At 48.3% G+C, this 25464-nt stretch overlaps 1 protein-coding gene across 1 annotated transcript in view; it reads left to right on the top strand.

Moving 5' to 3' along the window:
- The window catches only part of VWF (von Willebrand factor), a 141351-nt gene that overhangs the window by 50784 nt on the left and 65103 nt on the right, over positions 1-25464 (top strand). The window contains exons 14-18 of the mRNA XM_055315447.1: positions 1900-2095; positions 2776-2991; positions 6742-6982; positions 12682-12776; positions 16562-16722. Coding sequence (XP_055171422.1) covers positions 1900-2095; positions 2776-2991; positions 6742-6982; positions 12682-12776; positions 16562-16722 — 909 coding nt within the window. The remainder of the gene's footprint in view (positions 1-1899; positions 2096-2775; positions 2992-6741; positions 6983-12681; positions 12777-16561; positions 16723-25464) is intronic.

The following is a 25464-nucleotide window of genomic DNA, read 5'->3' as shown; positions in this document are numbered from 1 at the left end:
ATCATATATTAGAAGATAATAAATCCTGAGGAGATAAATAAAGCAGCGAAAGCGATAAAAAGTGTCAGGGTCAGAGGATTTACATTTTATTTTATTTATTTTAAAGATTTTATTTATTCATGAGAGACACACAGAGAGAGAAGCAGAGACATAGGCAGAGGGAGAAAGAGGCTCCTTATGGGGCGCCTGGGGAGCCTGATGTGGGACTTGATCAGATGCTCAACCACTGAGCCACCCATTTTTACATTTTAAACAGTGACAGCAGGGACGGCCTCAGGGCCTAGTGTGGCAACACCTGAAATTTGTAAAGCAAACAAGGAAACATTATTCTCTCTTTTTAAAAAAGATTTTTATTTATTTATTCATGAGACACACACACACACACACACACACACACACACATAGAGAGAGAGAGGCAGAGATACAGGCAGAGGGGGAAGCAGGCTACATGCCAGGAGCCCGATGTGGGACTCAATCCTGGGTCTCCAGGATCACGCCCTGGGCCCAAGGCAGGCACTAAACCACTGAGCCACCTGGGCTGCCCTATTCTCTTTCTTTTATTGGTATTTCCTTGGGTGCATTTTTATATGGATCCAGAACCTTCCACTAGATTGTTCATCCAGCATCCTGTGAAGTCATAGCTGGAAGCTGGAAGGGGCTCCTAGAGATGACCATGCGGAGCCCAGTCCTAGTGCACAATGGTGTCAAGCCCGGGAGGCCATCCGGCCATGTTCATCACCGGCAGAGCAGGAGTTAGGACTCTGGGGTCCCAGCCCTGGCTCCATCTTTGGATCAGGGCCCTCTCAATAGAAACAGGTGGAGGCGCCCAGCTGTAGAGTGTGAAAGGCAGGTTTGATGCCCCAAGCTGTCCGTGAGTGTGCACTTTGGGATCAGAATGATGGAGAACAAACCAGATGCTGGTGGCCTGGAGTTGGATCCTCAGAACCGTCTTGGTCACCCATAGGAGGCTGCCCCAGAGACCTTGCTGACCCTGGCTCCTCCGATCACACTCCCTAGAGTCCTCCTTGGCTCATGGTCTTTTCTCTCCAATGACTTGTAGTGGCTGAGTCAACTCCAGCTGGGAAAGTGTTGTTCTTTGTCTCCAAATGTGAGCTCTGAGACTCGGACTATCATGGACTTAGCCTGCTACACAACCGCATGTGTGACAGATATAAGTGTTGAGTAAAGGGGTCAAGAGGTGCTGACTTCACACTTGATTCTCATGGGTGGCAAGGCTGGTAGGCTCCAGCATCTCCCTGAGAGGTGAGGGTGGTACAGAGCATGCTGGGCTGCGACTCAACCTGGCTGCTGGTCCCAGCTCTGCCACCTGCTCTGTGACCTTAGGCCAGGCACTTTCCCCTCTCTGGGACTCAGTGTCCCCATCTGTGTCCCTATCTGTAAGAGGCTACATGATCTCTCACACCCTTCTGGCAGGACGGCTCTTTGATTTTTTTTTTTTTTAAGATTTTATTTATTTACTCATAAGAGACACAGAGAGGCAGAGACACAGGGAGAGGCAGAGACACAGGCAGAGGGAGAAGCGGTTCCCTGGGGAGCTGGATGTGGGACTCCATCCCAGGTCCCCAGGATCACGACCTGAGCTGACGGCAGAGGCTCAACCACCCAGCCACCCAGACGCCCCTGCTCTCTGACGGACTCTTAATTAATGACAAGAGCCTCATGTTTCTAATGCGAAGCTTACCCCCCAGGAAGCTCCCTCTGCCCTGCAGCCTTGGGCTTAGCTGCGGTTTATTAAATTCGTCTTTATTTTTCACCCAGGGAGTGTCTTTTTATTGTATTATCATTACTTTTTTAATTAAAACCATCTCATTAGCGACAGGAAGCTGCGGCTGCCTGGGCGGCGGCGGCGGCCCCACGGTGGTCTGCCTCTCCCTGCAGCTGTCCGCGGCCTACGCGGGGAAGACGTGCGGCCTGTGCGGGAACTACAACGGCAACCGGGGGGACGACTTCGTGACGCCCGCGGGCCTGGCGGAGCCCCTGGTGGAGGACTTCGGGAACGCCTGGAAGCTGCACGGGGCCTGCGAGAACCTGCAGAAGCAGCACAGCGATCCCTGCAGCCTCAACCCGCGCCAGAGTACGTAAGCCCGGGGTGGGGGCCTCGCCGAGCCCCCCTCCCTCCCGAGGTCTCCGGCTTCCAGTGCGTTCCAAGGCACGGTGCACCGACGCTGGGGGGACAGGGGCACTTTGCTTTTACCGTCAGCATTTGATGATCTGCCTCTGGATCATTTATGCTTCAAAGTCCCTCGGCTGCGCATCCCGCCCCCCGGGGGCTGAACCCTGGGAAAGGAGAATAGTCCGTGTTTCCTGTCCCTGGACCTTCTCAGTCTGTCGGAGCAGCAGCCACACAGCCCCAGAATTCAATTATCGTCAGATAAACGCACTGGGGTGGCCACTGGCAGATTTATCTGTGGCAGCATTTCGGTTCCGCATTAACTTCCTCCCCTTACTCAGCCCATCATTGGAACTATTTCTCCTTTCTGTCAGCGGGTGCGGTGCTCGGGAAATGCAGTTTATTTGCATTTAAGCCAAACGTAATTAGAAAAGTTTATTGGCTGCAGAAGAAAAATGATGGTGATTTCCAGAGGCACGGGGGAGGCAGTGGCAGGGAGCGCAGCCCAGGGAGGAGCTGGTGGGGGCACTGCCGAGAGCGTCCGGCCCTCTGGGGGCAGGTGGGGGGGGGCGGTGGGCCGAGGGCGGGTGCGGGGCTCGGGGCTGCGCCCCGCCACGCCTGCGCACTGCTCTGTCCCGCCACAGCCAGGTTTGCAGACGAGGCGTGCGCGCTGCTGACGTCCTCCAAGTTCGAGCCCTGCCACCGAGCGGTGGGTCCTCAGCCCTACGTGCAGAACTGCCGCTACGACGTCTGCTCCTGCTCCGACGGCAGAGACTGTCTTTGCAGCGCCGTGGCCAACTACGCCGCAGCCTGTGCCCGGAGGGGCGTGCACATCGCGTGGCGGGAGCCCGGCTTCTGTGGTGGGTGCCCTCCCTGGCCGCCAGCACCCCTCTCCCCGCCCAGGGCCCAGCCGAGCCCTCCTCGGGTGCCTTGCACGCGGCTCGTCCTTTTCTAAGCACTGTCTCTGCATGCGTGCATTCAGAACCGGCCCGAGCGCCTGGGTCACGAGGACTGCCCATGTGCAGCCACTTTCCCCTCCCATCTCCAGCAGGACACGGTGGTGGGGCCTGGCTCCCCTACAGGACGGTGTGATTCTTCTGGCTTGTTCTGGCAGCGCGAGTAGCACCCCCCTGCCTGGACGCCAAGAACCTAGCAGGCGCTGCAAGCAGAGATTGCCTGTGGCTGCTGCCACCTAGCGTTCGATACGCGTGTGGCCCGGTTGCAGGGTGAATGGGTCCCAGATCCCCAAGGGTCTCTGCACGCAGGAGGGTCTCGCGAAGGCAGTGGGGGAACGCACTTACCAATCCTTCGCTTATAACTCCAGGCCAACCGTCAGAGGACTTCTGGCCCAAATCTCTGGCATTGATGAAGTTATGTCAAGTTGGATGACATCATTGTCCAAGGGCGACTTTGGAGTCTCACTCTGCCGTGTTAGATTTCTGCCACCAGAGCTGGTATCTGCTCAACATTCTGGCCCCGTGAGCGGCTACATGGCACTCACTTTGTTGTTGGTGCTGCTGCTCTGGGAACATGTGCTGGGTGGCCCAGTATGGTCAGGCAAAGCCAGTGGTGTAGAGCCTGAACCCTCTACCATTTTGAGGCATAGGTGGAAACTGCTTCTCTACTAGGTGCTGTCACACCGAATAAAAGGATAATTAGATTAATGCAGGGGCAACCAAGGAAGGCTTTCTGGAGGCAGTGTACTTGACTGGGCTATAAAAAGGCACCATCTTGGCAGAAAAGAGCTGTTCCATGGTGAGGCAATGGTAGTGATGGAAATTAGGATATTCTGGGATGAGGTATCATAAATACTCTGATTTTTAGGGTGAAGTAGATGTGGTCAGAAATGAAAATGTTAGTGATCCCGGCAGAAGCAGGAAAATAGGAGCTATGAGAAATGGTGAAAGGCTATAATATATCATGTGTTTGAAAAGAAAGGACGAGGGCTCTAGAAGTGTCACTGTTGGGGCCCAATGAGCCAACTCATGTTTGGAGTCTAAACAATGTCATAAAAAAGAGGAGCAGAGGCAGAAGTAAGGACAAAAGTGTCCATACCATGTCTATGCACGCATGCAGTTGTGCCTCCCTGTCCCTCTGGGTCCAGGACGCCACAGTGTCATGGCCAGCAGCTGGAGGAGTGGAGTCTGAGGCCTTGCTGGAACTGTGACTTCCCAGCTCTATGGCCTTGAACTCTTCATCTCGCCCTCCACAATTTAGCTTCCTCATTGGGGTTTGCTGTTTAGAAATTGGGCAAAGTAATGAGGAGGAATGGCACACTGTTCATGAATATGGTCGTCTGCCATATTATGGTGGTTGTCCACCAATATTAGGGATTCTTCATTATCAGTGTGCTAGGGCATCTGAAGGGTTTCCTAATTTAGGACATTGTCCCTCAGAAGCTGAGGGCTTACTGACATATTCTGTAATCTCAAAAGATCCGCCCTCCTTCACCTCCACTGGGAGCAGAACAAGAGAGAACAGGGACTGGGAGTTGGTTAGGGAGGCAGAAACTGTGGGGGTCCTGGGAAGGCATTTCTGTCTCTATGGGCTTCTGTGGAGGTGAACTAGAGAAAGGCTGCCCAGATGGCCCCAGTTGCCTGAACCCGAGGAGGGTGGGCATTTTCCTTTTGAAAAATGAACAGAGCTCCCTAACCCACTAACTCCATCCTTAAGGAGAGCTCATACCAACTGGGGATGCTCACAGAGTGAAGGCTGATCATGCAGCTACTTTGTGGGATGCTGTGAGGCGATGAGGCAGAGGCACGCACATTTTTTTTCTTGTAACATGACGAGACCATGGGCTCCTTGCAGGCTGGCACCAAGTCTTACCATTGCTGCATCTGTGAGCCTAGCACAGCCCCTGGGACTCAGTGGGCACACAATAAACCTTGTTAAACTGAGGTGTGCACCGCTGCTTCTGGGGAAGAAGGCCAAAGGATAAATCCAGTATGGCTCTAAGCCAGCTCTAGGGACGACAGTCTGTCAGAGAAAAAAACCTCTCAGCTCCAGCTGCTCCTTAGTGGGTTAAATATGACCTTATTATCATAGGTTTGATGGATCAAAAGTGAGTTGCATCTTTATTGCCCAGCACACCCCATCTTAATCCACCCTGCTCTGAATACCCAATCACTGCCCCCAACCTCTCTGCTGGTTCAGAGAAAAATCCATGTCTAATATGGTTACAGAGCCCCCTCTCTTCTCAGCTGCCCTCAAACACAGAAGCAGTTGCAGGAGGCGGGAGCTGCAGGGGCTCCCCAGATGTTCCCACCCCTGTGTCCGGGGTTCCTGGCCTGAGCTTCCTTTTACAGCTTCCATGACACGCGCTGCCATTGGGTTTCTACTGTAGAACTGGATTCCAATAGAGAGCAGAAGGATTCCAGTGGTCTTAGGAACAGTGTCCTCAGAGTGAGGTTCTCACTTCTCGGACAGCAGCTGATTAGCAATGGGAAAGCCTTCAGAAAGGGCAAAGTGCTTCCTGCACCTCCCCCCACCCCGTAAGGAATTTCATCATTGGGGTGCCTATGGGAATAGGCCAGGATCCAGGAGTGCCAGGTCTTTGTAGGCACTGGAAGACCCAGTCTCTGGCCCATCCCTCCCTTCTAGAGCCCACTGAGCTGGGGCTGTTTCCCCAGTCATCATCACGATAAAGTAGCAGGGAGGATTTGCCACATGCTGGGCATTACTCAGACCTGGTTGGTGCACTGAACCTTCATAACAACCCTGGGTGGGTTTTAGTCTGGTCCAGCAAGGAAACTGCTCTAGATCACTTTGTAACTAATGGCAGAACTGGGGCTCGGACCCAGGAATTTGGGAGACAGAGCCCACTGGCTTCCCTATGTTGCTGTTTGCCACCCATCCTCTTGGCTCCTGTGTGCTGTGCTATTTCTCTGTGGGAGGCCAGAGGAAGGGAGGGGGGAGGGGGGGTTAGTGGGGAGGCGGGGTGGCCTACTTCGCTAGCACAGGTACGAGGGTGGCCCTGCTCTCTGTGGCCGTCCTTGAAAGCATGGCTCCTAAGGGGTGGTTTCCTTTTTAGAGCATAATGGTGGAGAGCATGAGCTTTTGGGTCATGGAAAACTGGGTTCACATCCTGCCTCTGCTTCTGCCTGGGAGGCATGATCTTGACGGTCACTGAGTTTATGTTTGCATTTTCTTCCCTCTAGGAAGGGGGCTATGAGATCTAGCTCAATGAGAGGCATAAAAGGTATACAAGCTGTGTGAAGAGCAGGGTATACAGCAGGTGCTAAATTAATTATCATCATCCTGGGAGAAGTGCCCTTGTCTGCCACTTTCAGTTCTTTTTAATACTCATAGTGTCAAAATCCTCCCTATCCCTATGTAGATATCCCAGGCTTTAAGGATTCAGAGATGGCTAAGGCAGGAGCCCTCTGGCTCAGCAGAGGGGAAACTGTGTGCATCCATTATTATCATAGACATCTGCGAGCATGAAATCCAGTTTTGCTCATAGTGGGAAAGAAAGGTGGTGATCATAGAGATATAATTGGGGTCACAGCTGCAGGGGGTGGCAGCCCGAATCCTAGAACCACAGTCCTTGGCATTGGCGTGTTTCCATGCTTCCACTGAGGCCCTCCTTCCTCTACCCTCTCTTCTAGCGCTGAGCTGCCCCCAGGGCCAGGTGTACCTGCAGTGTGGGACCCCCTGCAACATGACCTGTCGCTCCCTCTCTTACCCGGAGGAGGACTGCAATGAGGTCTGCTTGGAAGGCTGCTTCTGCCCCCCAGGGCTGTACCTGGACGAGAGGGGAGACTGTGTGCCCAAGGCTCAGTGTCCCTGTTACTATGATGGTGAGATCTTTCAGCCCGAAGACATCTTCTCAGACCATCACACCATGTGGTAAGTGCGAGCGGCCGGACCAGGGACCTCAGGAATGGTGGAGCTTGTAAGGAAAATGGTCTTCTGGGTCCTTCATTTCACGGTTGGGAAACTGAGACCCAGGAAGGGAAGTGACTTGCCCTGAGTTGCACAGCAAGTCAGAAACAAAGCTTGGACTTCACCCAGCTCGAATGATTTCCTTACATCGCTGGAAACTAGAGCAGACTGCCAGTAGGATTTCCCATTTGCCTGTGCTAGGTCTCAGTTTCCCTTTCCAGAACAGTAAATGGGAGGGCTCCCTGTCCCCTCCCCTTTGGCTTCCTGGCAGTGAAAACAGACCACAGCAGGTTTGCCTTACTGGTGCATTGCTATCCTGACCCGCTTCGTGCACTTCCCTGAAAAACAGCTCCAATCCCACATGCTTCGTGTGGCCCTTTGCCGGTCAACAGCTCCAATCCCACATGCTTCGTGTGGCCCTTTGCCGTGACATGGTCTGTCACGGTCACAGGAGAAATGGGTAACATGTTTTGTTGGGCAAATGCTTCCTTGGCATGTGCTCTGCCCTGGGTGCTAGCCTAGAGGTTGGTGATCTAAAGGTGAACAAGACAGACACAGTGTGGGTCCCAAGGAAGATGATAGTCTATTAGGGAGACCTGATTATGGACTATTTCAGTCATAAAAGTAGAGAGAATAGTGTGACGAGCCCTAAGGCATCCATCCCCAGCTTCAGTGATTATTAACACTCTTCCATGCTTATTTATCCCCTTCTCCCCTCTTTGGCTGGAATAAAGAAAATCTCAGATATTATGTCATTTCTTTGAAAATATTTCATTATGTATTTCTAACAGATAAGCACTGAAAAAAACCAAACCTAACAGTAATATCATTATTAAGCTAAGTATTTACAACAATAAGATGAATGAGATGAATTTGCAGACCTTCCCAATCTCTGGTACCTGAAGCAAGTTGATGACACCTGGAGTAAAATAGTGGTTGTCATTGGACTTGGATGTTGGCAAAATGTGTTTTATCTCCCATCTGGACTGTGGCCTCCCCTAAGAGTAGAAACCGTAACTTAGGCCCTGGTTCCCAGCACCTGACACTCTTCTGGCAGAAAATAAGTACAATTAATGTTTGCTGAGATGAAATAACTATTGTTTGGTAGATTTTCCATTTTGTAGACATAAAAATCTCTACTCATTTGAAGTGGGCAGATTGCTTCCAATTGGGAGGAACTGGAGAAGACAGTGCAGGAGGTAGCTTGGGATTTGAGGAAGATTCTAGCAGTGGGTGTGGGGTAGGCCCATGGGATGGGGGCTTTGGGGTGGAACTGAGGCCCCAGAGCTAAAGCTTCCCTCACTCGTCCCCATGGTAAGTCCTCTGGGGGAGTGTGTGTTGTGGGGGGAGAAGAAAAGCCTGGAGGGATGTTGAGGTTCCTTGAAAGATAGGGTGAGGACTTGAGAGGTTTTAAACAGAGAGCAAGTAAACAGTCTGGAGGCATGTGTGTGTGCGGGGAGGGGGGCAGGGGGAAATGAAGGTTGCTGAAGATGGCCCTGAGGCTCTGAACTGGAATGCAAGGGAGGACCAGAAAAGCAAGAGGGCTCTTGCTTGCTTGTTGGTAGAGGGAAGATAATGAGTTTGGTCTTAGCTGAGGTGACTGAGTTACCAAGAGGGCATATTGGGGAGCAACGGAAACGGTTGCTAGAATGATGGGTGTAGTTGGAACTTGATGCTGGACAAGATTTGTGGGTATAGTCATGGGAGTAGAGAGCTCTACAAGGGTGTGGGCCGAGGAGCAGAAAAGGAGACTGAGTCTAGAGCTTGGGGGATGATCAGAGGGCCAGGAGAAGAGAAAGAGGATCCCATGAGAGAGGCCAAAGGAAAAAGGCCAGCAAAAAGGCATAACTAAGGCAGAGCCATATGGTCGAAGTGAAGGAAGCAGGGGATTAATAACATCATTTGGTTTGAGCGTTGGGCCTCAGCCCAGTGGTCATTTTACTGCAGTTGTCCAGTTGTGATTTTTGGGGTGTTTCTTTCTGGGATCTTAAAACAACACTGTTAGGAGGCAAGCATTGCTTTTTTAGTAAAGAATTTGAGGCTTAGAGAGATGACCACTTTCCTAAATCACCTAGCAAGTGATAGAACCCAGGGATTCTTGAACTCTTCATATTACATGGAGAGGAGGCTGTTGAATTTGGCAATCAGATGGTCATGGTGGACCTCATGTTGAAGTAGTATGGTGAGGAAGGAAGCCAGAGGGTACGAGGCAGGGGTGACTTGGAGGGCAGGAGGCATATCGGAGGCACAGGAAAGGTGGGAGATGAAGTGTCTTCAGGCCAGTTGTCTGGTCATCAAACAGGCATCACAGTACAGTGCTTGCTCTATTGCAAGCCAAGGTCTGGGTCAGAAGTTGATTATACACCTACCTGCAAGGATTTTCTTCTTTTTCTTTCTAAAAATAAAATCAAGCTTTTGGGTTATGCCCAAATGACAGACAGACTGTGACATTTGGGGGAGGATATCTTTAAATCATGTATTAGTTAGAAACCAGAGAGCACAACTTCTGCATGTGTCCAGAGAGGGAAGGGCTGATTCTCTTGCTCATTCAATAAATTTTGATTGAGCAGCAGCCACATTAAAAATATTCAAAATCGTTATATCAGAGAAATACAAATTAAAACTATGCGTGTTACTTCATACCTATTAGAGTGGAAAAATTTGAAATCTGGATAATGCCAGGTGTTGACAGGGCTGCAGAATATGAGGCCCCCAATCTGCTGCTGGTAGGACAGATATTTGTTCAGATAACTCAGTATCTTTCCAAAACCTAAATCTGATCATAATCACATATGATGACATAACATACCCCTGCTTGGAATCCTTAATAGCTTCCCTTCAGGAAGCTTTAGGATAGAGACCAAATCCCTAAGATGGCCTTCCAGGCCCCATGCACTCAAGCCCCTGTCTACCTCTCCCCTCTCCAGTCCCCTGGCTTTCTTTCATGTGGAAGGGACATCTCTTCCTTCAAGTGAAGGTCAGTTGCACCCCAGAGAGCAATTGGCACAGTTTATGCAAATTAGATATCCATCCTTGCTATTCCCACAGCTCTGCTCTGGGGCATGTATACTAAAGAAATTCTCCGGGGCGCCTGAGTGGCTCAGTCATTAAGCATCTACTCAGGTCATGATTCCAGGGTTCTGGAATAGAGCCCTGCATTAGGTTCCCTGCTGAGCTTCTCCCTCTCCCTGTGCCCCTCCACTCCACTCATGGTCTCTCTCTCAAATAAAGAACTAAAATGTTTTTTAAAAATGCTCACACAGACTCTTAAGAGCACATGTTTGAAGATTTTTTAAAAAAGATTTTATTAACTTATTCATGAGAGACAGAGAGAAGGCAGAGACATAGGGAGAGGGAGAAGCAGGTGCCTTGCAGGGAGCCTGGTGTGGGACTTGATCCTGGAACTCTGGGATCACGCCCTGAGCCAAAGACAGATGCTCAAGCGCTGAGCCACCCAGGAGTCCCAGCGTTTGAAGATGTTAATCATAGTTTTGTTTGTAGTGGTGAGGAGCAGGTGACAATCCATGCCCATCCCTGGGAGGGTATGTATGTAAAATGTAATGGATGCATACTATAGAGGGTTATCCAGCCTTAGAAGCACCAGGCAAGTAGGTATGTATTCACAGGATTGAATTTTTTTTTTTGAGAGAGAGAGAGTGGGAGGAAGAGGGGCAGAGGGAGAGAGAGAGAGAGAATCTTAAGCAGACTCCATGCTCAGCACAGAGCCTAACACAGGACTCAATCTCATGACCCTGAGACATCAACTGAGCTGAAATCAAGAGTCAGATGCTTAGCTGACTGGGCCACCCAAATGCCCCAGCAGGACTGAATATTAAAACACGGTGCTAAAGAAAACAGAAGAACAGAGTGTGATAGACAATACTGCTTATAGAATTTAAACATACATATGTGCAAAATAAACACATATTTTATAAGAATATATTCAGGCAGAGATACATGAAACAGAATAAAATTATATTAGTTTTCTTTATTTATTGCTGCATAAAAAAATTAACCCCAAATTTAGCAGCTTAAAACAATGAACATGTATAATCTCACCCAGTTTCTAAAGGTCAGGACTCCAGGAGCAGTGTGGCTAGGTGGTTCAGCTCAGGTTGGCTCATAAGGTTGTAGTCAAACTGTTGGCTAGGGCTGCAGTCATCTGGAGACTTGACTGGTGCTGGAAGGTGCATTCCGAGATCATTCTTATGGCTCTCGGCAGAAGGCTTAATTCAGTTTCTTGCCCCATGGACCTCTCCATTGGGCTGCTCATGAACTGGTTTTCCTAGACTGAATAATCCAGGAGAGAGCACCAAGACAGAAGCTGTAGTCTTTCATAACCTAATCTTAAGTGACATATGGTATGTCACTGTTGCCACATAATGTTGGTCACACAGACCAACCTTGGTGCAATAGTTGACACAAGAGCGTGAACACCAGGAGGTCACTGGGGGCCATTTAGGAGATCAGATATCATAAAAATAGTTGCTCATGTTAGGGAAGGGGATAGGGATTAGCAATATATTGAATACTTTATGCAAAGCCTTTTGCAGCTGTCTGCTGAGGAGAAAATGAGCAAGACCAGTCATGGCTTCTATCCTCTTAGATTTTATAGTCCAGTGACAGAGAGAAAGATGTTAACTAAATATTAATTCTAATACATGCAAAGTCACAAGGGTGGGAGGAAGAGAGAAGTACATGGTCTATGAGTGCTTGAAATGGGCTAGAGGAAGAGTAGGCAGGGGCTTGAGTGCATGGGGCCTGGAAGGCCATCTTAGGGATTTGGTCTCTATCCTAAGGCCTCCTGAGGGGAAGCTATTGAAGGAATCCGAGCAGGGATGTGACATAATCAGCTTTAGGTTTTGAAAAGATAATTGGGCTTCCAATACAATAATAATAGTTACAGGGACATCATCCATTAGGAGTTTTTGCCTTGTCCAAGTCAGAGGTGGAGTGGCTCATGGCAGTGGAGATAGAGAAATTTTGGAGATGAAGTCCAAGGGCTGGGTGATGGGCAGATATAGCGGGTGGGGAGATGGCGGTATCAGGCTGACCCCTCGTTTGCTGGTTTGTGAAACCGGATGGATGGTGGTATTATGCAGTGTATCAGACCCTGAAGGAGCACTGGCTTTGGTGGTGGTGGGGGGGTGGTCATGACTTCAGTTTTGGACATACGGGGTTTGGAGTCTTTGAGACACCAAGATGGCTGTCATGTAAGTGCTTGAATATATGGATCTCAGGTTCAAGGGAGAGATCCCAGCTGCTAATGTGAATGTGCAAGTCATCTCTGTCAAAGCAGCTGGGGATGTGGATGACAGCACAGAGTGACAAAAGAGAGCCGAGTGTGGAGCCAGCACAGGGGTGGGCTTGAAGGAACAACTAGGAAAGTAGGAGAAAACCAGGAAAGATTTTTTTCTTTCTCTAGAAGAACAGAATAGTGACAGTGATGAATACTGTGGGAAGGGATCAGGTGAGAAAAGAACTGAAGAAATTCCATTAGATTCGGTAACATGGAGGTCATTGGCAACCTTAGCAGGCAGTGTTTTCAATGAGTTATGGGACTGCCCCAAGTTGGAGGGGCAGAGAGTTGGTGGGAGGTGAGGAAAAAGAGCTGGCAAGTGTCACTGCTCTTGCAAAGCTGGGCTCTGACCTCCTCTTTGCAGCTACTGTGAGGATGGCTTCATGCACTGTACCACAAGTGGAGGCCTGGGAAGTCTGCTGCCCAACACGGTGCTCAGCAGCCCCCTGTCTCACCGCAGTGAGTACTACCCGCCTCCCCCCCCCCCCGCCCCCTGCAAGGACTCTTCTTCATCTCCCTGCTGGGTTGCTCTTGTCTTTTTTTTTTGGGGGGGGGGAGCTGCTTTGTCTGATGTGCACGTGCGTTTGGGCTTGGGTCAGGATTGACACAACTTTTGTGTTTGTGTGAGTGACTTCAGGCCTTGACATGCCTTGGCATGTGTATATCCAAATTACTGAGGCAAGGAGGAATTTTAGGCAGAAAGATCAAGTTATCTGCAAGATGGACTCAGTGAGACTCCTGCTTTGCCCATGGTGACCTTAACCTAATGAGCAGCTGTAAGTTGGTCTCCTTGATTGTGGAGAAGACCACCTCCTTCATTGGCCTCTTTTTTACTCAGGGACATGCTGATAAGGACATCTATCTATCTATCTATCTATCTATCTATCTATCTATCTATCTATCATCTACCTACTTACCTATCTAATAATTTTAATTTATGTATTTTTCTTCATCATGATAAATGTACTCTTTAATCCCCATCCACTATTTTCCCTGTATCCCCACCCCTTCCCCTCTGGTAACCAGCTGTTTGTTCTCTATAGTTAAGAGCCTGTTTCTTGGTTTGTCTCTCTCTTTTCTCCTTTGCCTTTTTTTTCGTTAAATTTCACATATGAGTGAGATCATATGGTATTTGTCTTTCTCTAACATATTTTGCCTAGCATTATACTCTAGCTCCATCTGAGTTGTTGCAAATGGCTAGATTTCATTCTTTTTATGACTGACTAATATTCCATTGTACGTATATACCACCGCTGCTTTATCCATTCATCTATGGATGGACATGTGGGATGTTACCATAGTCTACTGTAAATAATGCTGCAGTAAATGTAGGGGTGCATGTATCCTTTTGAAATAGCACTTTCATATTCATTGGGTAAATACCATGTAGTGGAATTATTGGATTGTATGGGAATTCTATTTTTAATTTTTTGAGGAACTTCCATACTGTTTTCCAGAGTGGCTTCACCAGTTTGAATTCCCACCAACAGTGCACGAGGGTTCCTTTTTCTCCACATCCCCACCAACACTTGTTGTTTCTTATGTTGTTGATTTTAGCCACTCTGACTGGTGTGCAGAGGTGATATCTCATTGGAGTTTTGATTTGTATTTCCCTGGCGATGAGTGATGTTGAGCACCTTTTCATGTGTGTGTTGGGCATTTGGATGCCTTTTTTGGAGAAAAGTCTTCTGTCCATATTTTAATTGGATTATTTGTTTTTTTGGGGTGTTGAGTTATGTCAGCTCTTTATATATTTTGGATACTAACCCTTCATCAGATATGCCATTTGCAAATAGCTTCTTCTATTCCATAAGTTGCCTTTTACTTTTGCTGATTGTTTCCTTCACTGTGCAGGAGCTTTTTATTTTGATGTAGTCCCAATAGTTTATTTTGACTTTTGTTTCTCTTGCCTCAGGGGACATATCTAGAAAAAAGTGACTACAGCTAATGTCAGAGAGATCACTGCCTGTGCTCTCTTCAAGTATTTTTATGCTTTCAGGTCTCATATTTAGGTCTTTAATGATAAGGACACCTGTTTATTTTTATTTATTTATTTGATGATTTATTTTTAAACATCACAAATAAGATTTTTTATTTGTCACCATTAACTGTCTTAATTTTAAACCGATTCTTGGACTGGTGGCTATATCCATAAGCTCATTCAACTTTAGCACCGGTCTCATCCCCAGTAGTTTTTCCAGAAAAACTACTACCTTCACCATGAAGCTCTAGGAGCTTTCCCAATTCAAACTTGGGCTTCTTCAGCATTTTTGCTTTTCTAACAAAGATATCATGGAGTGGATAAATAGACTGACAAGTCTTTTCTAGATCTTTTCTGATACTGTCTGGAATCAATTTATTGACCACTCCTTTCAAGAAGGACACCTGGTTAGAAAGCTTTTTCAGATGGATTTGAAAGAAGGGAGTTGAGACTCTTGGTTCTCAGTTTAAGGTCCTAATAGTAGCTACACTGGTTAAGGACAAGACACAGAAGGGAGAAGGGGCTGACCTGGCACTGATGGGACCATATTCATGTTTATGGATCAGAGAGAACTAATTGGCTTCCAGAGGGATACGTGCCTCGAAAGGACTGTCCCAGAAGGAGACGGATGACTTTAGGCAGATAAATGGGCCAATTTCAACCTCCAGCTTGACCACTTTTCTCTGCCTTTCACTTCTCTCAACACCCCACCTCTTCCAGTGAACCAGATGTGTGCTATACATTCGTTCCCCAGTTTGGCCCAGGTTAAGAAGTCAGGCTGCTTATGTGACTGATTGGGGAGCATCTCTCAGCCTTGAGCCGGGGTGAGATCCCAAGCACATGGGTGGCTCAGACATTGAAATCAGAACTTAAGATCTTGTCTTTTTCTATTCAGACTGCAGTAGCAAAATACCACAGACTAGGTGGCTTCACTGTGAGAAATGCAGAAATGTATTGCAGTTGTAGAGGCTGGAAGTCTAAGCTCAGGGTGCCGGCAAGGTCAGGTGTAGGTTGCAGGCTTCTCCTGTGTCCTCAGAGGGCAAGAGGGGCTGTTGAGCTTGTGGGGGACTCTCTTCATTAGGGCCCTAGCCCCATCTGTGAAAGCTCTACCCTTATGGCCCTCTCACTTTCCAAAGGGCTCACTTCCTATCACCACTACTTTTGGGGTCAGACTATGATTTTTGGGGGAGGGACATTCAGTCCATAGCAGGCACAAGGGTCACCTAGTCCTTCTGCTCCTCTCCCTGGTGGTTGCTTGTGTCCCCATCCTTTTGGGTGTTTTCTAGCCTGTGGTCTCTGGAAGGTGCTGATTTTTGAAGTCAGGAAGCTCCAAAATTTTTGTGCAATTTGGAAGATCCACTTAGTTTTTTAGGGTTTCGTTTTCCTAACAGAAGTTTCTGTATAAAAATAAGGCTGGAGCTTGTCCACAGGAGATAATAAGTGCTCTATATGGTAAGATATAAATGCCATGAGGTGCATTTATTTCTCTAAATCCAAGTTTTTGAAAGGAAAGTATTGTATCAGTCATCTGCTGTCATCATTTACTCAATCAGCCGTCAATACCTGATTGTCAGGAAATATGATATGTCTGTGAACAAAGGAGATAGAACCTCTGTTTTCATGGAACAGATATTCTGATATTCTAGTGTGGGGGAAGAGGGGTGCGGGCAATCAACAAGTAAGTAAAATAGCATATCAGAGAGTGGCGATAGATGAGGTCAGATGGAGGATAACAAAGCAGGGAGGGCAGGGAGAAGTGCCAAGGGACAGAGTATAGCAAATTTAAAAAGAGTGATGGGTGGCTAGTGGCTGGGCAGAGGATGGGAGCCATGGGAACAAAGTCCCCCTTAAAGATTTTGTGGCTAAATTAGTTGTGACCATTTTATGAATGGTCCATCTGGGGCCACAGAGGTTCCTTTTGAGCACCCGATGCAGGTCCTTTAAAGCCTAGGCCTAGACATTCCCACAGTGCATCCTGATTTCATGCAACCTGCTACAGTGGGTTCAAGGGGCATGAGGAGAGTGGGCTGACATAGGGATGCGGAGAGCAGGAGAGGCGCCTTCAATATTGGCAAAGGTCAGGGGCTCAGTTGAGTAGATGAGGTGGCCATCCAGCCTCACGGGGAGGTGGGGAGCACCTAATCCCAGGGAAGGGGGAAGCTGGGTCTCTGGAAGTGATTGACTGCAATGGGGTGGGCGTGGGGGTACCTAGGACAGTGTGGAAGGGAGATCCATTCACTCCTTTATTTTTCCTACCCACAAGGCAAAAGGAGCCTGTCCTGTCGGCCCCCCATGGTCAAGTTGGTGTGTCCCGCTGATAACCCGAGGGCTGAAGGACTGGAGTGTGCCAAAACCTGCCAGAACTATGACCTGCAGTGCATGAGCACAGGCTGCGTCTCTGGCTGCCTCTGCCCGCAGGGCATGGTAAGCCATCCCCGCCACGGGGTGGGGGTGGGCAGCTTTGCATTTTCCTGCAGGCAAAACTTGGATATGGTGGTTCTGGAGCAGAGAGAGGAAAAACCAGGAATGGTAAGGGGGTAGGGGTGGTGGCTGGTGGAGGTGGTGATGGGGTCAGGGGTGGGGGGGAGTCTCCTGGGGCTGACTCAGCCGACAGAGCTGGGAAGGGAGGTGGTGGGAAGGTGTCCGGAGTCCATCCTGATGTGGTCCGACAAAAACACAGGAACTTAGTGCACAGAGGTGCCATAGGAAGCAAAGTGTGTTATTTCTAGAAAATACTTACAACTGGAGACAGGCATTTCCCCTGGGATTTTCCCAAGAACATGCGGGAAGAGGAGAGGGCACATGCACACATTTGCATATTATTTGCATATAAAGGCCAGCCCAAGTCCCTACCTCTTTTTTTTTTTTTTCCTCTTCCTCTTCTTGAGACTTATTTTCCTCAACCATAAAGTGAGTCAAGAGGTCTTGGCCAGCTCTTAACATCCAGTGATTCTGGGGCTGGGGCTGCTGACATGCAGCCTGTGGCCAGCAGCTCCCCGAGTGCCTTGCATTGTCCAAGACAGGCCGGTTTGCCACCCCCAGGCTATGGATTGCTGCTGGCGGCAGTGATCTGAGTGTGCCCAGGCTCCTAGCCTCCCTCCCAAGTCTGCTTGTAGGCCGGTTATGTTTAAATACATTACAGCAGTCCCCCTACCCGTGGCTAGCTACCTACCGTCAACTGTGGTCCAGAGGCAGACACCTGTCATAGCCTAACGCTTTGTCTCAGTCATCTTCCGTTGTCTCATAATGAAGGTATCTTATTCTCACATCACATCATCTCATCACAAAGGCATGTTATCATCTCACATCAGCACCAGAAGAAGCGCGAGTGGGTACCATACAGTAAGCTACTTAGACCACAGTCATATAACTTACTATAGTCCTATAATTGTTTTATTTTTAGTTATTGCTCTTCATCTCTTACTGTGCCTGATTTATAAATTAAACTTTATCATAGGTGTGTGCATATAGGGGATGAAACAGTGTATGTGGGGGCTCGGTACTCTGCGACTGCTGCATACATGTTGTTATTCTTGTTATACTGCAGGTTATAACTTCTGGGTTTTTATCTTTCAAAAGCATCATGTCTTCTTGCTTTCCCTGTGATTTCCCATACCCAAAATGAGTAGGGTGGGGCTGGGGCAGGAGTTGTAGAGGTCAAAATGGGAGGGAGTAGGATGGCTCTCACACAACCATATAGGGTGTCGGTGATGTCCAGGCCTTGGCTTGGGGGGCGGGGTCCTGGGCCGTGGAAGCTGCCCGTATCCTGTGGGGGGAACTGGTGGCCCTCAGGCAGGCTGTGCATTGGAGTATGTGCAGGGCAGGTGATTTATCTCCTTTCTTCCACCCTTCCTCCAGGATAGAGAGACCAGCTGTTCACTTTCCCTGAGGTGTTCCCCTCTGCCTTTGCCTTTGATGATTCTGAACTGTCTTTTCTACTGGGAGAACTAGAGATTGGCCATGGAGCACCCCCAACCTGGAAGGTCTTGTTTGGTGCGTTTGCAGAAGGTGGCTATTCAAGGATGCTAAAGAAGGAGGGGAGACTCAGAGCTGGGGAGAGGCAAGAAATAAGATAGGGGAGAGGAAGCTTCTATATTGCTCTTATTTGACTGTCCTTTCACTGTACCTGGAGGAGAAATTCTCCAGACATCAGACAAGTCTCTGGTAAGAAAAGGGGCTTCACTCAGGGAATTATGTCAACATCAGAGACTCTTTTAAATAAACCTTTTTCTTCCCCCCAGTGAAGCAAACAGTACAGATCATCTTAGACAATAACCACAACAGTTGCATCACGGTCCCAAATCCCCAGTGGAGAGAGAAACCCCATGCATAGGATGTGGACACACTGTCGGGAGCTCACTGGCATCCCGAAGCCTCTGGCACACACCCTGAGGACAGTCTTTGGGTATCTGTCACACAATGAGCTGACTCTAACCTCAACTGCAGGGGATTCTAAACTCAAGAGCTTGGAGTCTAAGAGATTGGATTATTTTCACAACTGCTTCATGACGATGCTGATCGTTGAGGCCAAATTTGGCAGAGGAGAAAAGTTGGTGATTTATGAAGTGCGCAGTGTGCTGGCTGCTGCACCGGACACGTGTTCCTGGCCACAATGCAAAGACAAAGGAGCTGTGTGGGCCTGTGTGATGCTGTAGACATCCTACCCAGGGGTGTTTCTCCGTGTAGCCTGTCCCCTGTGGGAGGTGTGAGGACGTGGCCCGGACCTGAGGGTTTGGAAGAAGAGGTTGGGGATTCTGCATTCTGCGGACTTGAAAGGGGGCCGGGGTGGGGGTGGGGTGGGGCAGGAGCTCTTGCTGGGGGCAGATCTAGGAGAGCAGAAAGAGCACCTGAGTAGGAACAGGGCAGGGCCACACTCTCTGTTCAGGCTTCACTTGCCCTTGGGTGAGTGTTCCTTCTTTCTCTGAGCCTTGATTGCCTTATCTGTGTCATGGGTGCATAATTCCTGTTCATAATTCCTGCAGCGTTGGCTGTGGGCCCAAAGGGGTTGTAGGTGAAAGTGCTTACAGTATCTTAGGGATAGCTTTGATTCTTTTCATCAGTAACCGAAGCTCAGTCTCAGAGACTCTGCTGACCTCCTCCTTCTCTTCTGGTCCCCAGGAGAGATCTGTGCAGGGCCTGTTTCTTAAAATTTCAATCTGTCTTAGCCAAAGCTTTTATAAATACAATAGAAATGAATGATCAGAAAAAAAGAAATGAAAAAGCAAAGACATACAAAATATGAGCTCACCCCCGCCCTATTTTTATTAGATTTAACAGATGTGATGTATGACTCAGGCAAATTGCCGTATGATTTTCCCAGGCCTTATTCCATTTGTGTCCTCACATCATCACAGATTGGCACTGGTGTAGTGGACCACGCTTTGAGCAGCGCTGCTCTTGGTTGAGGATTGCCTCTCTCCGTACAAGGCATCTCTGGGCGTCCACTGCAAGGCCAACAGCAGCATCTGCCTGAAAGTATTGGGAATAGATTGGGAGTCCCCCCCTCTCTGCAGTTTATGCTAGGCTTGGCACCTGCTTAGAGCTGGGGTTTTCTGGCCATGTCATCTGCTCCCACACTGGTGCAAAGGTCTCCTTGCATGAAACACAGTAGGGGGATGCTTTTGATAAGGGGTCGATGCCCTGATAAATGGTTGGTTTATCAGGAAAAGAAGCTGCATGGAAAAGGCATTGAGTTGGAGTCCTATCCTTTCAGGTATGACTCCTGGCTCCTGACATTTAGTTAACAGAGTGGCAAGTTGCTTAAAATCTCTGACTTTTCTGATCTGTAAAACTGGGTTAGAAGGGTGGTTGGGAGGACTGGAGATGACAGTGGCAGGGTCATGGGAGTTGCTTAGTAAGTGGTACTTTGATGACTGCTGTTAGAAGCTTGTGGGGGAAAACCATGAATCATATTGTGAAAGGAGAGATGCTATAGGAAATTTAGCACATGCTGGGAGCAATTTTAAGACCTCAGTGTCCACATTCAGAGGCCCAGGAGACCAATAAAATAAGGGAGTTGCTTCGGAAAAATTTCTGTCTTTTTCTTCAATACAAAAATTCTTGAGTGGATTTGCCTTTATTGGAATATTACCCACTTTCACCACAAGGTGACAGCAAAGCACAACCCACTGCCCAGCTTGCTCATCCAGCCACCGTGTTAATTCTGAAGGAGCATCATACAGTGGAGGAGTGAGTAAGAGCCCTAAAGACTCATGATTTCTCTCTCTCTTTTTAAAAGATTTTACTTATTTATTCAGGAGAGGCAGAGACATAGGCAGAGGGAAAAGCAGGCTCTCTCCGGGGAACCTGATGTGGGACTCGATCCCAGGACTCTGGGATCACGACCTGAGCCAAAGGCAGACGCTCAACCACTGAGCCACCCTGGTGCCCCAAGACTCATGATTTCAACCCCTTCTATTCACACAAGAGTCTGAGGAAAGATGGGAACCAGAACCACTAAAGGCTACATAGTGATATAGTGGAAACCCTGGTTTCCTGAGTCCCAGACTGGGCTCCTTCATCCCTATTTGCCTCCCTCCCTTCCTTGAGGTGGTCTTGGAAAATGTGGTACTCCTGTCTGGGAGATGCTCACTTACCCTCTGAAATCTTGTAGTGACACTTTCCTAGCTGGTATCCAGTTCTGTTACTATTAGGAAGTCTTTGGCAACTGGGAAACCTGTTCCTTTCTCTGGTACTTTGATGCCTAGTTTTCTCATTGGCCCAGTATGAAGAATAAAAAGACTCTGGCACTGCTTTTTGAAATGTAGAGTTCGGGGCTCCAGGGCCTATCCAGGGTGGGCCTCCCATGTGGGCACTGTAAATCCCAAGAGATGTAATTTTAAAAGGCCCAAAAAGCCATTCTGTCTCAAAAGTATAATAAATATTTGTCACCTACTCAGGCTTACTGACATATAATGAGCACAAATTCATTTTGGTTAATAAGCAGGAGTTTTAGAGAAGACTACAGCCTTATAAATCCTCATAGCAAGTCATTCACAGCTTAGTATGAGTTATTTAATCAGTGTCTTTCTACCTTAGCAAACATCTAGTTGAAATCAGCTGTATTGAGCTGGAAGTATTGATGGGTAGAGAGAACAAATGATAGTTGGAAGGCAAAAAAGATTTTGGAGAATGGGGCAGTATGGTGTTCGTGTATGGGGGTGGTGGGGGAGGATGGGGCCTTTTCAGAGAAGAGTAACAAAGTAAATTTTTTTTCTGTTTCATAATTTTTCTTGGGGCTGCCTCAAGACCTAGTACCATGTTCTTGACATGAACTCAAGATGTCCCTAGTTGATGAATAGTGACAATGCTTTCTGCCTGTTTTCTTCTGAAGTCTTAGAAAGGCATTCATCAACTTTATCTTATCCTTCTCATGTCCCAAAGGGACAAACATTAGGCAGAGATGGTTCTCTTCATTTTAAACATGATGTTTAAGTGATTTTCTACAAACTCCAGGTAGGGACTGCTATCCTGGCTTACCCTATGTGTCTGACCAGTCTTTCTTCTAGATCCTGTTCATGCCCTGTGTTGTACCTTTATCTTTTTTATCTCCAGGGATTTTTTTTTTAAGATTTATTTATTTATTTATTCAGAGAGAGCGAAGAGAGAGGCAGAGACACAGGCAGAGGGAGAAGCAGGCTTCATGCAGGAAGCCCGACGTGGGACTCGATCCTGGGTCTCCAGGATCACACCCCAGGCTGCAGGCGGCGCTAAACCGCTGTGCCACCGGGGCTGCCCCAGGGATTTTTTTTTTTTTTTTTTTTTATAAATTAATTTTTATTGGTGTTCAATTTACCAACATACAGAATAACACCCAGTGCTCATCCCGTCAAGTGTACCCCTCAGTGCCCGTCACCCATTCACCCCCACCCCCACCCTCCTCCCCCTCCACCACCCCTAGTTCATTTCCCAGAGTTAGAAGTCTTTATGTTCTGTCTCCCTTTCTGATATTTCTCACACATTTCTTCTCCCTTCCCTTATATTCCCTTTCACTATTATTCATATTCCCCAAATGAATGAGAACATACACTGTTTGTCCTTCTCCGGTTACTGTGGCCAAGTTCAAAAAGGGTGTTGCCTGAGTTCTTCTCTGGGATTTTGATGGAATCTTGTCTCACATTTAGATCTTTCATCCATTTTGAGTTTATCTTTGTGTATGGTGCATGAGAGTGGTCCAGTTTCATTCTTCTGCATGTGGATGTCCAATTTTCCCAGCACCATTTATTGAAGAGACTGTCTTTCTTCTAGTGGATCGTCTTTCCTCCTTTATTGTATATTAGTTGAGCATAAAGTTCAGGGTCCACTTCTGGGTTCTCTGTTCTGTTCCATTGATCTATATGTCTGTTTTTGTGCCAGTACCACACTGTCTTGATGAACACAGCTTTGTAGTACAACCTGAAATCTGGCATTGTGATGCCCCCAGATATGGTTTTCTTTTTTTAAAATTCCCCTGGCTGTTTGGGGTCTTTTCTGATTCCACACAAATCTTAAAATAATTTGTTCTAAGTCTCTGAAGAAAGTCCATGGTATTTTGATAGGGATTGCATTATATGTGTAAATTGCCCTGGGTAACATTGACATTTTCACAATATTAATTCTGCCAATCCATGAGCATGGAATATTTTTCCATCTCTTTGTGTCTTCCTCAATTTCTTTCAGAAGTGTTCTGTAGTTTTTAGGGTATATTTTGAGAACCATTTGAATGGTAAATGGTTCTCCAACCTTTTATTTTCAGGTTGTAGGTGTCCTTCTGTCTAAAATGAGTCTCTTGTAGACAGCAAATAGATGGGTCCTGTTTTTTTATCCAGTCTGAAACTCTGCGCCTTTTGATGGGGTCATTAAGCCCATTCATGTTCAGAGTTACTTGAACTTCTTCTTAAAGGGGAGTTTTAAGAGTCCCCCTTAAAATTTCTTGCAGAGCTGGTTTGGAGGTCACATATTCTTTCAGTTCCTGCCTGTCTTGGAAGCTCTTTATCTCTCCTTCCATTTTGAATGAGAGCCTTGCTGGATAAAGTATTCTTGGTTGCATGTTCTTCTCATTTAGGACCCTGAATATATCCTGCCAGCCCTTTCTGGCCTGCCAGGTCTCTGTGGAGAGGTCTGCTGTTACCCTAATATTCCTCCCCATGAAAGTCAGGGACTTCTTGTCTCTTGCTGCCTTAAGGATCTTCTCTTTATCTTTGGAATTTGCAAGCTTCACTATTAGATGTCGAGGTGTTGAACGGTTTTTATTGATTTTAGGGGGGGATCTCTCTATTTCCTGGATCTGAATGCCTGTTTCCCTTCCCAGATTGGGAAAGTTTTCAGCTAGGATTTGTTCAAATACATATTCTGGCCCTCTGTCCCTTTCGGCGCCCTCGGGAACCCCAATTAAACGTAGGTTTTTCTTCCTCAGAGTGTCGTTCATTTGCCTTAATCTGTCTTCATGGTTCTTTAATTGTTTATCTCTTTTTTCCTCAGTTTCCCTCTTTGCCATTAACTTGTCTTCTATGTCACTCACTCGTTCTTCCACCTCGTTAACCCTCGTCGTTAGGACTTCTAGTTTGGATTGCATCTCATTCAATTGATTTTTAATTTCTGCCTGATTGGATCTAAATTCTGCAGTCATGAAGTCTCGTGAGGCCTTAATGCTTTTTTCTAGAGCCACCAGTAGCTGTATAATGGTGCTTCTGAATTGGCTTTCTGACATTGAAGTGTAATCCAGATTTTGTAACTCTGTGGGAAAGAGGGCTGTTTCTGATTCTTTCTTTTGAGGTGAGGTTTTCCTTCTAGTCATTTTGCTCAGTGCAGAGTGGCCAAAAACAAGTTGTATTGGAACACGGGGGAGTATCACTGGTCCGTCCAGCTGGTCTTCTGGGGGAGGGGCCTGCTGTGCTGGTTTTCAGGTGTTAGCACTTGGGGGAGCTGCTCTGCCCCTGCCTGCTGCCGGGCTCAGCGGGGGTTGTTTACCCCGTGGGACCCAGGGAGGAACAGCCGCAGTTGCTATGGCAACTCTGGAAGCCTGGATTCAGCCTCCGCAGGAACTACGGGGCTCGGGCTCTCGGCTCTCCGTCCGCAGGGCCTGGAGGCTCCGGGGCGGGGCCGCTGATCTGCTCAGCTCGGGGCAGGAGCGTCCTCGCTGTCCTGGGCCCTCCCGGCCTCTGCCTGTCCCGGGGGAGGCCGGATCCTGGGCTGTGTCCCGGCGCCCTGTGCTCCGGGGCCTGCGCTGTGGGATTCGCGCTCCCGCCCCGCAGCCCCCTCCGCGGAGCCGCTGCCCGAGCCCCTCCGAGCTGCTCCGGTCGGTCCCTCCGTGCGCGCTGCAGCCCTTAGGGAGCTCGGCGCACTCTCCCGGGGCGCAGGTGTCTGTTAGTGTCCCCGGGAGCCCGAGGGCATCCCCGCCCTCCTGGGTCCTGCTCCAACTCCCTGCGAGCCCCTTTCCGCCCGCCCGGGAAGGTTGGTGCAGCTCCTGCTCCTCCGGGACGGGGCTCTCCTGTCCTGGGGACACTCGCCCCGGCCTCAGCCCGGCTCCTCGCGGGGCCCCTCCCCCTCGGAGGCCTTTTGTTTCTTTATTTCTTTTTCCCCGTCTTCCTACCTTGATAGAAGCGCGAACTCTTCTCACTGTAGCATTCCAGCTGGTCTCTCTTTACATCTCAGGCCGAATTCGTAGATTTTCAGGATGGTTTGAAGGTTATCTAGGTAACTTGGTGGGGACAGGTGATTTGGGGACCCTGCTCTTCCGCCATCTTGCCCCTCCCCCGGGATTTTTTTTTTTTAATGCTTGAGGACTCTCTGGGTGTTTTTGGCTGGGCTGGTGTTATTTGATCTTCTCTCCAAAGTCAGAGCTGGTAATAAGGTATGGCCTGGAAACTTTCTTTTTTAATTTAAAGGTTATGCTTTGTCCCCTCTCCAGTTCTGGCTTATGGATTTAACTCTACACCCCTCTTGTCTTTATAGCAGTCCTCATCCAGAACCAAGGTCCTAATTTAATACTGTAATCCATCAGTAAGTCAAGGCAGAGAGGAGCCATATAGTTTATCAGTGAGAGCGCAGAAGTAGCAAATGGCAGCTGTGGCAGTGGTGGCATTATCTCACGATCATGCTGGGATTTAAATTTATGTCCATTGGAGGAGAGCTGGGAGCTGGATGCACCTCTGGGCCAGGGCTACGTGAGCTATGGGTGTGCAGGAC

Source organism: Nyctereutes procyonoides, unplaced genomic scaffold, assembly GCF_905146905.1.
Source record: "Nyctereutes procyonoides isolate TBG_1078 unplaced genomic scaffold, NYPRO_anot_genome, whole genome shotgun sequence".
Taxonomy (NCBI): domain Eukaryota; kingdom Metazoa; phylum Chordata; class Mammalia; order Carnivora; family Canidae; genus Nyctereutes; species Nyctereutes procyonoides.
The sequence above is the reverse complement of the archived record's forward strand: the minus strand, read 5'-3'. Positions and strand labels throughout refer to the sequence as shown.